Source organism: Apium graveolens, chromosome 4 (genome assembly GCF_009905375.1).
Source record: "Apium graveolens cultivar Ventura chromosome 4, ASM990537v1, whole genome shotgun sequence".
Classification (NCBI taxonomy): domain Eukaryota; kingdom Viridiplantae; phylum Streptophyta; class Magnoliopsida; order Apiales; family Apiaceae; genus Apium; species Apium graveolens.
This window is the reverse complement of record NC_133650.1, coordinates 307292074-307309456: the sequence shown is the minus strand read 5'-3', so window position 1 is coordinate 307309456 and position 17383 is coordinate 307292074. Positions and strand designations below refer to the sequence as shown.

The following is a 17383-nucleotide window of genomic DNA, read 5'->3' as shown; positions in this document are numbered from 1 at the left end:
GACTTTAGAACTCCAAATAACTAAGTTGTTGGAGTTACTCTAAAATGTCTCGGGAACCTGTTTGGTCTTGAGTAGGGCTGCAAATAAACAGAGTTGTTCGTGAACAAAACTCGGGATCGGCTCGTTTAAGTGAACTCGGTTCGGTTTGTTTTTTTAAACGAGCCGGTTTTGAACATGAAAATGAACTCGGATAAATAAACGAGCCGAGCCGAACTTTTTGCTTGTTCGACTCGGACTTGACTCGTTTAGTTCGGGCTCGACTCGGACTCGGCTTAAACTCGGTAACTCGACTCGGCTGAGATAAAGTTTATATATATTATAAATAATAAATTATTACTAATCACCTAAATATTTTTACTGGTACATTTTTTCAGCATTTATTAATAATTTAATTATTTTAGAGATTTTGTTTATTTTTCTAATTTTAACACTTATTTTTTTCGTAAGTAAACTATCAAATTGTTATCATGGTACATTTATGTTCAATTATTCATATTTCATAAACATCATTAAATAACTTGTAATTTACATAAACCAAATTAAGTAAAACAATAAAATAAAATAAAATTTGACATCGTCATTTTAAAAAGTAATATACGATTTATAAAGTTATGAATGTCTCAATAATTTTAAATAAAGTTGGATATATCTTTAAAAATCATCTTGAAAAATAAAATGATATAGTTAGATTAAAAAATAAGTGTAAAGTGTGAGTGTGTATATATAATTTTAAGGTAAAACTAGTAGTTGGTCTCGATACAACTTGTAAAATTATAAATTATAATTTAAGGTTATTCAATTGAAAAATATATTCAAAATATAAGTGGACAACTCGACTCGGCTCGAGTTCGGTTGTTCGTGATCAAACTCGTGTCCGACCCAGACACGATTCATTTATAAACGAGCCGAGCTTGAACATCACTTTCCGCTCGGTTATTAAACTCGGCTCGGCTCGGCTCAACTCATTTTAAAAATAAATTAAGCTCGACTCAGATCGAACAAAACTCGATCCGACTCTATTTGTTTGTTTGTAGCTCTGCTCGAATCTCGAGTATACTCTAAGTTATAAGTGCATATAGGATTTCAAGCACCCGAGGAGGGACACAATAGGCAAGCACTCTTCATTACATAACTACTGTACATATTTCAGACCTTAATGAAATAAAAAAGCATCCCAAATACTTAATCACCCAAATAGTCAGTCCCATTAAATCCGACAGATATGAACTACCAAATAGTTTTGTTTTAGGCTGCGAAAAAAAATATTAGGAGCTAATAAAATAATTTGTATATACTAGTAACCGTGAAAGTTGAGAATATAAATATGAAAGCCATAAAATTACCAAGGCTACAATGATATTGAAGTAAAATGGTTATAAGGTTAGGGGCAAATATGTACTTTAAAATTGTATAGTATTTAAAATTAACTATGATTAACTTTAAATTAGAAATAATATTGAATTTAGGATATATATGTAATTCCATTTAAAAATAGGACATATTTGTAAATTACGTTTTGAGATGGGGTATATTAGAAAAAAACCCAAATAATAAATATAGGAGTATTCTTGAAAGAACCTTTAAATTGTAATTGTATTGAAATATAATAATAATTAAGTATTTAACTATTTGAACTATCTCGCACCACTCTACTTAACTAGCATTTTTATTTTATTTTAAAAAGGAGGGTTTAGCATTCACTCGCGTACATGTCGGTAAGAATTTAAATTTTGCCTTCAGAAAATTTGAAAATTCAATATTCATGATAAGTCAACTAGTTGACTTATCTCCCCAGGTCCTCTAGTTTGCTGCTTTACAGTTTGCTCATCCACAAATTTATCTTTACTTCTCCATTCAACCTCTGCAAGTCTCCCTGAATCTTGTACATTAAACTGCCAAGAGCTCCAGTTGCAACAATCCTGATCAGGTACTAAAATTTTACTTTCTAATAATTGATGCCAAGTGTTACAACTTACAATAAAGTTTACATAATCTACACACTAATTGTCAAAAATGCTGTCTCTATCCCGCAATTTTGTATCTTAATTTTGTTTTAGTACTAGGCTTTACGGTTTACGGTTTACGTGATGTGTTAATGATGAACTTTTACTTATAAGTTGATAGTATATGGTAAGTCATTCAAACACATATGTGACGTACCACGTGCTCAAGACTCTCGGCCGGACAGGGGTAAGGTCAAATGATTAACTTTGCCTTTGTGTTCTTTGGCTAATGTTTTGAAAAGAATTAAACAATGTATATTGGTCTCATATCTCATTCATGAATAGGTTAATTACTCTTTACATTATTTCAAGGTTCCACTGTGTAAAAGAATGCAGGCCGCATTCTCTTTGAGTATCTTTGATCTTGAGGTTCTTATCCTTCAGAAACTGTACTGGAAATAGTATGTGATGACATTGTAATCGTGTATGCCTGCGAAATATTCTCTTCCAGTCACAATGATATTGCATTCAGACAAACACGTGAAAAACCGAAGGGTCTACGTCCCCTTGAGGGCATATCCATGCCCTCGGTGGATGTAGGCCCAGTCTTTGTAGGCCTAGCCTTCGGAAGCCATTGGCCTCCTCGTGATCTTGTCCTCTGACCCTTCCTTTTACATGTGTCGCTGTCACTCACCTAGGCATCCGGTCATTCTTCTTCCTTTCCCTATCTTCCACGTGTCCCGTTATCATCCTTCCCGGTCTTCCACGTGTCCGACTAGCCTTTAACAGTCACCTAGCTACTTGCCTAAAGGACACTGGCTACTAATAGGGGGGGGGGAGAGACATACCACTTCTGGAATTCACGATTCAGCAGCCAGCTGAGCTTAACCGGGAATAATTGTAGAGAGAGAGAGAGAGATTAATCCCACCAAAATAAACACAACCCTTACGGATCTAGACAAAAACTATAATTACAGCTATCAGTATGATAAGATCATTTATTCCTAGTCCGCAATTTTATTGATATTTTGTTCAACAACATTGAGATGTGCCACCATACAAACCTTCAACAAAGTCCCTGTGCACATAGCAATCGTCTCTTGCAATCTTATTGTACATTGACACGATTTGAAATCATGGAACAATTACGCTTTCTATTGATTTAATTTATAAAAGGACTGCGAGACCTGGTTAACAAGTTTTGCTGAAAGACCATGATTCTTTCTCTGTTTGAGTGTGCCAAGCATTTTTCTTGGCTAATCTGTTAAAGATAATATAAGATCCTATCAAGTCCTCCGAACATCTTAAATTTAGAAGATCCAGTAACTTAACATAATCTGTCATTTGTTGTAATGTGGTTACTATCTGCTTTTCCTTTTAACAATAGAACCTGCTAATGTGTTTACTATTGACTTCCCCTTCCTTCTTGTTCCAGACTTTCCACGAAGGTCAGGCGGATAGAAAGAAGCATACAGGGGTTTTATGGCCTCAGACAAGCAAATCTTCAGACTTTCGGGAGCACTCCACTTAACTGCCATCGACTGGTATGCTTTTGTTTTCATTTTATTCATTTTATCGAGACATTCTTTAATAAACAGGTCCGATGCCTGCTGATAGAAGCCCTTACAGCCTAAGTTGGATAAGTGTACTTTTTGGATGCATTTTGTTTGGAATAATCTGCAGGGAGTCCTAATGTTTTTAACACTAAAAGTTACAACCATTACCAGGCCCTAGGCAGCTTCTGGAAACTTCAAATTTTCCAGTAGATTGATAGAGCCAAGTCTCCGGTGCTCTTATGCTCTAGACCTAAACCCTTTTTACCATTGATGTGACATCATTGCAGGAAAAATTCTTATCACCGAACATCTGTAGCTGCTAGTTTGGTACAGGCGACATACATTCTAGAACGTGATCGCCAAGAGCAACGCCAAGGCCCTCAAGCTCTTGCTCCTGGCTGGTGGGAATTTTTTCATTTTCAGTTATACCGTGTATTAGTAGATGACACTGATAGTTCAATCACTGGCGCCATCTATGAGTTCAAATATCCTTCTTACAGTAGTAGTTATCTCGAACTGAAACCCCCACGATATGTCATTGCATTCCGAGGCACAATTCTCAAGGAAAGCAGCCTGTCAAGTGATCTGAAGTCAAACCTCCAGTTCACTGGAAACATACTCCACAAAAGTCCTCGTTTTCAAATAGCAATGCAAGCTATTCAGGAGGTAATATCACTTTCTGGAGCTGCTAATATTTGGTTGGCTGGACACTCTTTAGGTGCAGCCATAGCATTACTGGCAGGAAAAAACATGGCGAAGGTGGGGTGCCCTATCGAGACTTATCTTTTCAATCCACCATTCATATCAGCACCAGTAGATAAAATCAAGAACGAAAAAGTAAAGCATGGCTTGCGGATTGCAAGCAGTCTCATTACAGCTGGGATCACAGCTGCAGTAAGTAGTAATGATCAAAAGCAGCAACGAGAATATTCGTTTCAAGTACTTTCCACATGGATTCCATACCTATTTCTGAATCCACTGGATCATATTTGTTCGGAGTATTTAGGGTATTTTGAACACAGAGAGAAGATGGCTGAGCTTGGTGTTGGAGAAATTGGTAGAGTTGCAACACAACATTCAATAGGAAGTCTATTCTCAACTGCATTGGGGAAAGATATAGAACCAACTCATCTACTTCCTTCAGCATTTTTGACTATGAACATGAATTGTGGTCAGGATTTCAAGGAGTGCCATGGAATTCATCAGTGGTGGACACAAGACTTTCAGTGGCAGTCTAAGCTACATCAGTTCAGTTGACAGTACAGTTAAACCTCGTGATATGGTTGGTACCAAGAAAAAATATTACTTCAGCGAGTTTATTACTTTATCGGGAGTAAATATACATTATGTCCATTATTGTTGGGATCGGAGAAAAATATTATTTTGGCGAGGTTATTCCTTTATTGATTATTACTTCATTGACATTCAACTGTAGTCCTTTTTCTGGATGTCATTAATCACAAAAATTCAAGTACTCATTCAATATATATACCGTATACACTTGGTTAAGTCTGCAGTTATAGTTTCTTGATCATTCATGTAAATAGTTGATTTCTACTGGATGTAAAGAACCATGTGTGCACAAAAAGGTTTTCATAATTTCATACAATGGATCACATTGCATATAAGGCTGATCCACTATCACTCAAAATCATAACTAGTCATTTAACAGGAAAGCAATAGAAAAGATCACAGAATTTCCAATATTTAGAAACAATAGTACATCAAGCATAATGAAACGTGTTAAGATTCTCGTATTGAGATCTCTTATTATTCTGGTGGAAACTGTAACATGAACGATGAACATTCGTCAGCATTGAAAAAGATAACTAACAAAAATATTATGACGATTTATGAGTCATCTACAAATGATGGTACATGCAATCAGAGGAGATCACATTGAGGAATGTAACTCCTGACTCCAGAAAACTTGAATATAACGGATGAAATTTACCTCATAAGAAACCGACATTGATGTCTCAATTTGTGTTTAAAAGCTTAGTATCGTCTCCGTTATCTATAAATAACAATATATGAAATAAAGAGGAGAAAAGGCTATAAAACTAATTATAAATTCCTCTCAATGAAATCCCATATCCTCTCTTCCATATAAAGGCGATCCTTCACAGGACGTGGCATGTGTCGAGCATCAGGAAAAATCAACAATTCATAAGGCTTTCGAGCTGCCACTAACGCATTGACAAGCCTAGCAGTGTGCCTAAAATGAACATTTTCATCAATTAACCCGTGCACCAGTAACAATTTCCCACTCAGATCTGGCACGTGGTGCAGCACTGCACCAAATTCATATCCATGTTGGTTTTCAGATGGCAGACCCATATACTTTTCAGTGTAAAAGGTGTCATACCCATCCCACGATGTCACAGGAGCGCCAGATATTGCACATCTAAAAATATTAGGAAACCTACACAAAGATATAGCTGAGAGGTACCCACCATAGCTCCAACCATAAATTCCAATGTGGCCAGCTTCCGTTAGTCCTTGTTTAATAAGCCACTCGGCTCCACTCACCTGATCTTCGGCGTCGAAGCGACCAAAGTTGTTCTTGATGGCACCTTCAAACTTGAGCCCACGACGGGAAGATCCTCTATTGTCCATCTGTAGGAAGTAAATTGTCAGCAAAACAAGATCTTTCCTCTTTTCAGTACAGTTATAGTAGAACGCATTGAACATGGCCAACCTATCAACCACGAGAAAATTATTAAAGCACAAGTACTCCCGCTGATCGAAAACTACTTGCATATTTTTCTTTATCGTTTGGCCAAAAATTACTGCTACATTTTTAAATAGACTTCGTAGTAACTCAAGATCCTAACATTTTGTTAGCTATTAGAAATATAATTGTAGATTGACTATTATATCTGCACCATTATTGCATTTTAATTTACCGCAAAATCTATTCTAAAAGTATGATTAATAAATCTCATTTTTGAATGTATATTGGGGTTTAAATGGATCTCAAAATTTGGAAGAGATGGCGTAAATGCTACAGTAAAGCACTGCAGGACAATTTTGCAGGCCTTGACTTGCTAATTGCAGGGAAAATGAAGACTATACGAAGAGAAAGTGTTTTACAATACTAATTAGTCTGATAATTTTAAAACTACTAATAAAGTGTATACTAAAAACTAACCTTCCACACTAAAATGCCTTTACTTCTTAGATGCTGAGCTCTCATGTCCACTGTGTTCACCCATGAATCACAGGCAAGCTGCACACTTGGACCACCGTAAACACTGAGCATGGTTTTGTAAGGTGGAGGTCCAAATTTTGTTGCATCAGGTTTGTATATAACACCATATAAACTAGTTCCATCCTTTGCCTGTACTTCAATTATCTCTGGAGGCTGAAGTTGAAGCTTTTTATTTGTTGTAACAATTAATGGCTGCTCATACAGCGGCATTATTAAGCCACCATCATGCAAGGAGCAAAGTGAAATTTTAGGGGGAGAGTCCAAAGAATCATGAATATCGATATACCTCTTCATTTGGTGATCAATCACAATAACATGTTTTCCCTTGCCCTTGGTCAATTTCACTGGAGCTTGCAGTGGACAGTTATCATCGGGGAATAACTTGGCACAATATAGATGACACTCTAGAGGGCTATCTAAGGTTCCAGTAAAATAAATAAGGCCCGCAGCCTCATTTACACCTGCAATTTGCTCCACCATCCAATCACCTTGAGTTATTGCTTCCACGCATTTTCCACTTGCATCGTGCAGATAGAGATGTTTAAACCCTGTTTTTTCGCTAGCCCAAATAAATCCTCCAGAGAATTTACCAGGACCTTTGTCCAGAGGTGTAAAGCAGTCATGCAAAGTGACCCATGTATCGTGTTCTTCAACCAAGAGAACTTCTCTTTCGCCTGTTTGGATATCAAACTTCAGGATCTTTAGTTTCGAATGTGACCTGTTCAAAACCTGAGCAGTAAGAATATTTCCGTTCATCCAGTTGACTCTAGCTAAATACTCCTCGTCATGGTTTGCTTGGTCCTTTCCACCACAGAAGACATCCATCCAGGTCACTTCGCCTCCAATAGCAGATATCACCCCAAGACGAACATTGGCATTTGGCCCTCCAACAAAAGGATAAGCATGATCTTCTTGTGCATCTGGACCAGTAGTGCTTTGACCTTGATGGACAATTGTAAAATGAGGTATATTTGATGAATCAACTTGTGTAAAAGCTATGAATTTGCTGTCCAAGGACCACCAGTAACCATATCTCCTGTCCATTTCTTCCTACATATAGTAAACACAAAAACCTAAGCATCATTTTGACAGAAGTATCGGGCCGCCCTTATATGCATTTTGTATTTTTTTATAAATCAAATTGAACAGAACTCTGTAAATCTATGGAAGAAGTGGAATTTTTCTATCTCACCTGTGCTATGTACTCAGCCACACCATTTGTCTGTAACAAACAAGTAAATTTATGTCAAGTTCAAGATTATACATACTCAGATTGCATAACAGTTGTCACTCGAAAGTCTTATATTGATTGTTTTATACTAGAGAAAAAGATCAAGTTGCAAGGATATTATAATATAGTTCTCACCAAGGCTTTCCCGTCTGCTCCAAAAGTTATCTGTTTTGACTTATTTTGCAGAAGATCCAGGACATGAAGTTCGTTATCTCTGACATACGCAAGCATGGAGCCATCTGGTGAAAGATGTGGATCGATAATTGGAGAAGCAGGTGCACTTGGAAGCTTAAGTTTGGGTTGCGATGAAATATCCTGGAAATATATCTGTCCATATACAGAAAAGGATAAATTTAGAACTATACACTTTATGCACAACACAAGTGACAATCCCAGTCTATTCTTCATCGAAACTCTTCTCTCTCAACCTAAAATTAATTTAGTTATAGTTATTTTCTTCTCAACCTTTTCAAATGGCGCTTTTCTAGATAAAAATCTTGTAATTAGTAGTGAAGTTTAGATTATACAGATTTTCTGCAGCAATTATAATCAATTGACAATATCTTAGTTCAGTTTTAGCAATTTTGAGTTTCGAATACTTGTAGAAGTTAAATTTTCATAGATTTTGATGCTGATTTTGCAATAGAACACAAATCAATTTCACACACCACAAATATAACTAAATCTATAAAAAAACCTTATCTACTCTGCTCAGTTTGAGTACCCAAATTATACTACCAAAATTTTTAAGCATAAAAGTGCGCCGATCACGATATCTTGCAAGATACAACTAACTTTTAAGTTTTTAACGATTGCAGAAATATCAGCTATGAAATAGAGGTCTATTTTCAAGGAATAATTCTAAAATACGACGTGGAACTTTGCAAATTACAAGCACATACGCTGCAGCAAAACATTTATATGACCATATTTTTAATCGATTCATTATATTAAAATTTGGACAGACAAAATTGTGATATCACACTTGAGTAGATGATACATAGATATACATAATGAATGAGATTATCGACCTAAAAGTTCAGTTAATGCTATAGGATGAGATAATAGTACTAACTCCGGCAGGCAGAGGCACCATTACCGCGTTCTCATGAAAGCCTGTCTTCACCCATTCGTATCGTGTAACTCCTAACCCACGCTCCCTCAATCTCTCTCGTCTCAACTTCTCTTCTGCAGATAGATTATCCTCATCGAGGCCACCATCAGGAGGATGGAAAAATAGCTCTTGCTTACCAGTAGTAGGATCAAAAGAGTACAGATTCCTTGTCAAAGTATTATTGGAGCTATACAAATAAGTTATCAGACTGTCATCCGGACTAAAAGCAACTGAAGTTGGAGCTCCATATCCCGGTAACGGGTAATGCACAATCGCCTCAATCGGAAAACAATTTGAACCATCAAGCGTGTCTGTAACAATTTCATCAGCCACAGTCATCTTGCTACTATTTAACAACGATGATCTCGAACGTTTCAAAGTCTTCTTCTCACCTTTTTCCCCGGATCGCATCACAGAAAAGGTCAACCAAGACAAACCCCTTTATACATACTAACTGAAAAGAGGTATATAACACAAAATCAACAAAAATATACCTAAAATGAAAAATGCACAATTACCTAAAACCTAAAATACCATTATTCTACATTAAATTGGCATATCATCAAAAGGGCAACTCATATTGACAATAAAGTTACAATCTTTAAGTGAAATTAATCATCTTGAACTTCATATTGACAACAAGTTACAATCTTTAAGTGAAATTAATCATCTTGAAATTCACTTGACACTAAAGTTCCAAACTTTAAGTGAAATTAATCATCTTGAAATTCATATTAACAATAAAGTTGCAAGCTTTAGGAGAAAGATTAAATCTTTAACTCAAAAGAATGAAAGAGTGTGTGTAATCATTTTGAATCAAGAAAGCTAAGCAGAAAATTCAAGAAATACAAATTCATAATAACCCACAATAAGAAACTAAACACAAACATTAAAATAATAAAAAAAGATTAAATCTCTAAATCAAAAGAATGGAAGTGTGTATGAAATGAAACCTGGAAATTTGAGGATGATCTGTTGAATGGAAAAAGATGGGTTCTGGTTTGGGATTTGTGGACTGGTATTACTGTATTGACCAAATCCAAAAAATAAAATAACCCCAAATGTATCTGACTCTCTGTGAATTGTGATATGATAACGACACTACCAAAATATTATTTTTATCCCGACAAATGCTAAACTTCTTTTCCAAAATCGTTCCCGAATACTTTTGGGTTAATATATTATTTATAATTAGTTTATTAAGTCGTGTTTCGCAACGGTCTTCTAAAGCAACGGTCTTCTAAAATAATGTTTCATTTTTTTAATCGATCTTAATCATTCTGAAATTACAAGTAAAATAATAAATATAAATATAAATAAATCAATAAATTTAAAAGGCCGTTCTCTTATTAAACATATTTATTTTAATGAGTTGTTCTCTCATCTTTCACAAATCTAATATAATAAAATATATTATTTATTAGTCAATAATCAATCTAATATTTTTTTATTTAATAATGTAATTTTTTTTAAAAATTACAAAAATATATATTAGAGGCGCCACCTTACCGTTCTCGACTTTTTCTCTACATAAGTATAATATAATGATATATTGGTTTTAAAAAATATTGAGAATATATATATATATATAGGGAGTTGCTCAAATGAGAACCCCAATTAAAATGAGATATGAGATTTAATCTCAGCCACACAATTTTTAACCCACCGTCCCTGCACTCTCCCGACGTCCCTTCACCACCCACCCGTCGCCGATGTGCTGCTAAGCTCTGCTCAGCCCTGCCATCAACAACCACTCTCTCTCTCCGTTTTGATCACCTCTCTGCTTTTATTTCTCTCTATGTCCTCTTCTCTTTCAACCTCCATCTCATCGACAACGGAAACATGGCCTCAGATTTGCTCGCTATTTGTTCAAATTTTCAACGTCATTCCGACTGATCGTTTTTGTCATGGTTTCAACCTTCGTCGCATAATCAATCAATAGAGTAACATTATTATCCAAGTTGTGACGATTGTGTGTAATGATGGTGTTTGTATATTGCTGGAAATGGTGACCGGAGGTGATTTTCATTATATAGTAGTTATTTTTTTTTATTTAGATCCGGTGATTTTCTTAAGACGACGGTGATTTGTAATGGGCAGGACTTGGTAACCAAAAATATATTATTATCGGAATTGATAATTGAATGTAGTTGTGTTGATTTTATTGTGGTGGTTATGTTTTTAATTTGGTAATTCATACTTAAATATAGTGAATTTTGATATGATGACATCGCTCAGAGTTGATAAACAGAGCTAGTGGCCCGATCTGGTGGATATAAATAGTGGATTGATATGGTGATTTATGATTTTCTGGTGGTGATTTATGGTTTGTGGTGGTGATAATGACATGGTGGATTTGATTGTGGTGTTTATAGTTAAATATGGTGATTTTTGTTATAATGGTGGGGATCGAAGTTGATGAATTGAGTTGGTAGTGGATCTGGTTGGTATAGGCAGTGGCCTGTTGTGGTGATTTGTTTATTCCGGAGGTGATTTTTTGTTTATCGGTTGTCAGTTGCGGTGATTTTTTATTTTTCGATGGTGATTTCTAATTTTCCGGTGGTGATTTTTGATTTGATGGTGGTGATTTTATATTTGCCGGTGGTGATTTTCTGGTGGTCGCCGGAGGTGGCTAGAAATGGTGGTTGCTGGTTGTTGGAGGTGGTGGTGGGTGGTAAGTAGAAAGAAGAAGATGGAAGAGATGATGGTTGAAGAAGATGATGAGATTTAAAATGAATGGTGTAGATTAAAAATAGATTTAAATTTTTATGGTTGAGATTAGATCTCATATCTCACCAAAAAAAAATCTCAATGGAGTAAGACCCTATATATATATATATATATAGTGGTCTTTGTAATATTTCATAAGCTAAATATAAAAAAAATATAGGAAAATATAATATAGTAAATTGATTTTAGTAAAAAGAGAAATTGTGTTAAAAAAGAAATTTAGGAGAATATCAAGATGGTAATTTGATTTAAAACGAAAGGAGAAATTTTAGGAGAATATTATGATAGTAAATTTATTTTAAAAGATGCACACCGTAGGATAATATTATGAATAATAATAAATATTTATAGATACTTATTTTTGTAATATTTCATTATCTAAAAATTAAAAGAATTTTTAAGAAAATACAATATAGTAAGTGTAGCGACTGGGAATTTCGCGACGTGATTAAGTGAATAAAGTATAATTTTGTGTTGTTATTATAAATTATGTGAATAAGTAAAAGGGTTAAATGAGTTTGTTGGTTATTTGTGTTTATTGTATAAATGGCAATTGGGAACGTAAAGTAACCCGTTCCAGTTTAATGAATCAGCTTAGGGGATAAGCTGTGTTGTCGGCTGTCAGGTTGAACGGAACCCGTCTTAAAAAGAGATTAAGGTATTTAAATGTGAACTATGTATTTTTGTGTGAAATAGAAATGTTTAAGTAAATGTTATAGTCCAGTTGTGGTGTAAGTTGGTATAAAAAGTTTGATTATGAAGCGTGTTCGAAAACGCTCAGCGTCGGATCGTCAGACCAGGACGCGACCCGTTACGCGAATAGTTAATATGAAAAAAGGGAATTTCTTAAGACTGATTATGATGTAAGATGAGTCGTAATATATGAATACGTGTTATTGCTTGATTATGTTCCCCGAGTATTTTTAAATAATTTTAAAAGGAATTATTTGATTTAAATAAGATTTATTGAGCCTTTGTATATTCTTATAAAATTATCGAAGTATGGTCAAGGCTTGAAATCTGTTTTGTTATCTTCAAAATAGTCCTAGGGACTTTCTAAAAATAGTAGATGAAATTATTTGGTGATCGATGTATTTTAAAATGATTTTAACAAGTTATATTTCTATTTTGAGCATGATCTTGTAAAAACCCTAGAAAATAAACCGTACGCTCAAAAATTATTTTAAAAATATGGTTGGAAAGCTAATTTCGAGTTCTATGTTCTAAAATTGTTATTAATTTCATTATCATCTTTTCTGAGAGAGTATATATTATTCAAATTCGTTTTGAATTAAGAAAATAAAAAAAGAAGAGAGAATAAAAGGAGCGGATTTTTGCTAAATTACTAAAATACTGTTGAGAAACTCACTAACAAGTATAGCAACATAGAGGCAAGTGTATAAAGAATTTAACAAGTTTAGGCCAAGACCACAGTTAACAAAACAAAACATGCAGGTAAACAAAATCAGTAACTGAAATAACGAAGAGAGAAAGAAAGATGTACCCGAAACCATAGCTTTCAACAGTGACTGAAATAAAGGTTTACAGATACAAAATGCCAAGAAAATAATCACAGCTGAGTCACCAGGCCTTGCTCGAAGTCCTGGCTGCTCTTGAAGAGATTATTGCCCCCTACCTGCTGCGTTTGGGATGTGCGCAATATCTCCACCAGGATAAAACAGCTCGGAGTTTATGTTAACAGCAGCAACAAAACCTCCACTTCGACCAGCACCTCAGTCGCCGGAAAATATCAGCACTTCAGTTCTTGTGGGAGAGAAATGCAGAGAGGTTGAAGAGAAGAGATGAGAATGTAGTGTGTTGTATTCATTCAGTTTAGCCTCTATTTATAGGAGAGGAAAAATGAAACTGTCCACACACTTAATGTCTGAATTAAACTGCTCCATTAATGAAAAAATCAAAACTGATCAGATTTTGAATTCATAAATGAAAAAATCAAAACTGAACAGCTTTTGAATTTAAATTATTTGTAACAGCTTTTCACATTAACACCCACATTATTATCAGAACTTAAGTTAAGTTCTGATTCGACTCATCAGTACTTAAGTTCTGATTCTGATATCAGAACTTGTTAAGTTCTGATTTTATTCATCAGTTCTTAAGTTCTGATTCTTATATCAGAACTTGTTACAGATCAGATTATTTGCAGGTTCAATATATTTAGACTACTTAGCCTATTTCAGAACCCAGCCCAATAATCCAATCACCGATAAATAAATTCGAATTAAAATAATTCTCAAATAAATAAAATCCTCGCCCAGGTCGCCTCGCGTACGCGAGACGCCGAGACATTCGCCCAAATCGCCCTTCGACCCGACCCGGTGCGGTGCGGTGCGGGGCGGGGCGCGCGTGTGTGTGTGTGCGCGCGTGAAGCACACAACAACACAATGGACCATCACACACCTTAGTAGTTGTATACTACTCATGTGGGTAATACCATATAAAGCACACAACCCCCTTTATTTATTTCAATGCGGGATAAACATTCTCAAATTTTCCAAGCTTTTCCAAGCTACTTTCATCTCTCATTTCATATGGATTTCATTAAGAAAATTCTTAAAACCATACATGAAAAATTTAAGTTCAAATATCATTGAACAATTTCCAATCATTATATTTTAGGATTAACATCAAGAACATAATTAAATTAAGCTCTAAAATCCTAATTTTCTAACAATCCCCCACAAATCCATACAGAAATGTGATCAATTTCCCATCATGACTTGTTTTTCAGAGTCGGTACCCTTCCGGGTTTGAACCCTCCTAATTCCTCTACTTCAATGGCTATCGGACTCAGATGGAATGTTTCACCTTGAATCTTAATCCGTTTAGTATAACCATATTCCATAGACGACGACAAGTCAAAGGTTATGGTGCCAATCTACGGCTTTGAGACATTAATGGTCATGTCTCGATCCTGTTCGTCGAATGCTTCAAGGATTAACCCTATCCTCTAATTGTGACCACACAATTACATTCGCTTAGCTGGGCATCTCCAGAGATATACTGCCTCTATCTCGTCAAATGACTTGATCCCATTCAGAGTTTTAACACTCTTGCTTTTCTGGCAGTGTCAGTACCTTCTAGGTTTACAGGGGATAGACTCAGATACTATAGTATCATCTATGTAGCAAAGGTACTACCAACTCATCCTTACAGCTTGTTATTACCCATTGAATACACTTCAAGGGATCTCCTCTCATGTGTATTGGGTTCCCACTGTTGATGAATTATGATGGGTTGACAATCCCATCCCCAACCTTGACTTAAGGACCACTGCAGGTTCCAGTCCTTTAGTAAGAGGATCAGCTATATTATTCTGAGTTCCTATGAACTCTATAGCTATGATCCTATCAGTCACTAAACCCCTTATAGACTTGAGTCTAACTTGGATGTGTCTCTTAGTTTTAGCATTATGCTTTTTACTGCTAATCTTGTCGATAGTTGTTCGACTATCACAGTGAATAGCAATAGCAGGAAGCGGTCTGCTTACTACAGGTATTGCAGACATAAGTCCGTGTAACCATTCAGCCTCCGTCCCTGTGGCATCAAGTGCACACAACTCAGCCTCAAAAGTAGACCGAGTAACAATAGTCTGTTTGCTTGACTTCCAGGATATTGCTCCACCAGCCAAGGTGAACACGTATCCAGTCACTCCATTGGAACCAGACTTCTTAGCTATCCAACTTGCATCACTGTACCCTTCAAGCACACCAGGAAATCTCCTGTAGTGTAAACTAAGGTACATTGTGCCTTTTAGATATCTAAGTACTCTATCAAGAGCATCCCAATGAGTTCTGTTTGGAAAGCTTGTATATCTCGCCAATTTAGACACAGAATATGAAATATCTGGTCTAGTACAGTTAGCAAGATACTGCAAGCTCCCAATAATCTGAGAATACCTTAACTGAGACACAGGCACTCCTGAAGTATTCTTGACAAGGGCAACTTTCGAATCATAAGGTGTACTAGCGATTCTACACTGTGAATAACCATATTTCTCAAGTATAGATTTCTCTATATAATGAGATTGAGTCAAGGTTATTCCTTCAGTGGACTGAATCAATTTGATTCCAAGAATCACACTTGCCTCACCCATATCCTTCATTTCAAAATGCCTTTTCAAGAATTCTTTAGTCTCGTTAATAATCTCAATATTGGTTCCAAACAATAAAATATCATCCACATATAGGCACAAGATAACACACTCATTACCTTTAACTTTAGTGTAGACACACTTATCACTTTCATTAATCTTATAACTGAAAGGCAATATAGTTTCATCAAACTTTTTATGCCAATCTCTGGGAGCTTGTTTCAAGCCATAGATGGACTTGATCAACTTACATACTTTGCTTTCATTGCCTGATGCAACAAATCCATCAGGCTGATCCATATAAATCTCTTCCTCAAGTTCACCATGAAGAAAAGCCGTCTTTACATCCATCTGATGAATGATAAGACCATGGACTGAAGCCAATGCTATAAGCATTCAGATTGTTACCATTCTTGCAACCGGAGAGTATGTATCAAAATAATCAATTCCTTCCTTTTGCTTAAAACCCTTAGCTACCAGTCTAGCTTTGTACTTATCTATTGAGCCGTCAGGGTTCAACTTCCTTTTAAAGACCCATTTGCACCCAATAGTAGAACACCCAGGAGGGAGATCAACCAACTCCCATGTTCCATTGGAAACAATAGAGTCAATTTCACTCTTGACAGCGCCCTTCCAGTGCCTTGACTCAGAAGAATCCATAGCTTGCCGGAAAGTTAAAGGTTCGTCCTCGATATTGTAAGTGATGAAATCACCTCCAAAATCCTTGACTATTTTTGCACGCTTACTTCTCCTTGGTTCCTCTAATTCCTTAGGAATAGAGCTACTACTAGGTTCCGCCCCCACATTTGTCATCTTTTCCACATGATCAGGAATAGAACTTGATGTGTGAGTAGGATCTTCCTCAGAAGTCGTTTCAGGTATTCCAGTCTTCATAGGGTAGACATCCTCAAAGAATGTCGCATCTCGAAATTCAACTATCGTGTTTGCCACTATACCATCTATGTCAGATTTTAACACTAAAAATCTCATAGCTGTAGTGGTTTCAAGATAGCCCAGAAAGATACAGTCAACAGTCTTTGGACCTAGTTTCTTTCTCTTGTGTTCAGGAACAAGCACCTTAGCAAGGCACCCCCACACACGAAGATACTTAAGACTAGTCATCCTGCCTTTCCATAACTCCAAGGGTGTTTTATCCATGTGTTTCAGAGGGACTCTATTCAAAATATGGCAAGCCGTATTTAGAGCCTCTCCCCACATGTATTTAGGCAACCCAGAGTTAATAAGCATACTATTAATCATATCTTTAAATGTTCTGTTCTTTCGCTCAGCAACCCCATTAGACTCAGGTGTGTATGGTGGAGTAACTTCATGAACTATACCATTGTTTGCACAAAATTCATTAAAAGCATTACTCGTATACTCACCACCTCTATCAGATCTCAATCTTTTAAGTAACTTACTAGTTTGTTTTTCTACTTCAGTTTTATATATAATGAATTTACTAAGTGCTTCATCCTTAT

General features: G+C 35.8%; 2 protein-coding genes across 2 annotated transcripts; one reads left to right on the top strand and one right to left on the bottom strand.

The window, feature by feature from the left end:
• Window positions 1-1788: 1788 nt before the first annotated feature.
• Window positions 1789-4977, top strand: LOC141721588 (GDSL esterase/lipase At4g10955-like). The gene is made up of 3 exons (XM_074524563.1): window positions 1789-1927; window positions 3379-3487; window positions 3787-4977. The coding sequence occupies exons 2-3, from the start codon at window positions 3426-3428 to the stop codon at window positions 4754-4756; spliced, it is 1032 nt and encodes a 343-aa protein (XP_074380664.1). The 5' UTR covers window positions 1789-1927; window positions 3379-3425; the 3' UTR covers window positions 4757-4977.
• A 332-nt stretch (window positions 4978-5309) lies between these two features.
• Window positions 5310-10165, bottom strand: LOC141721585 (uncharacterized). The gene is made up of 6 exons (XM_074524562.1): window positions 10012-10165; window positions 9020-9512; window positions 8080-8271; window positions 7906-7935; window positions 6654-7763; window positions 5310-6118 (listed from the first exon to the last, which is right to left on the bottom strand). Exons 2-6 carry the CDS (start codon window positions 9467-9469, stop codon window positions 5567-5569), a joined length of 2334 nt encoding a protein of 777 aa, XP_074380663.1. The 5' UTR covers window positions 9470-9512; window positions 10012-10165; the 3' UTR covers window positions 5310-5566.
• Window positions 10166-17383: the final 7218 nt, after the last annotated feature.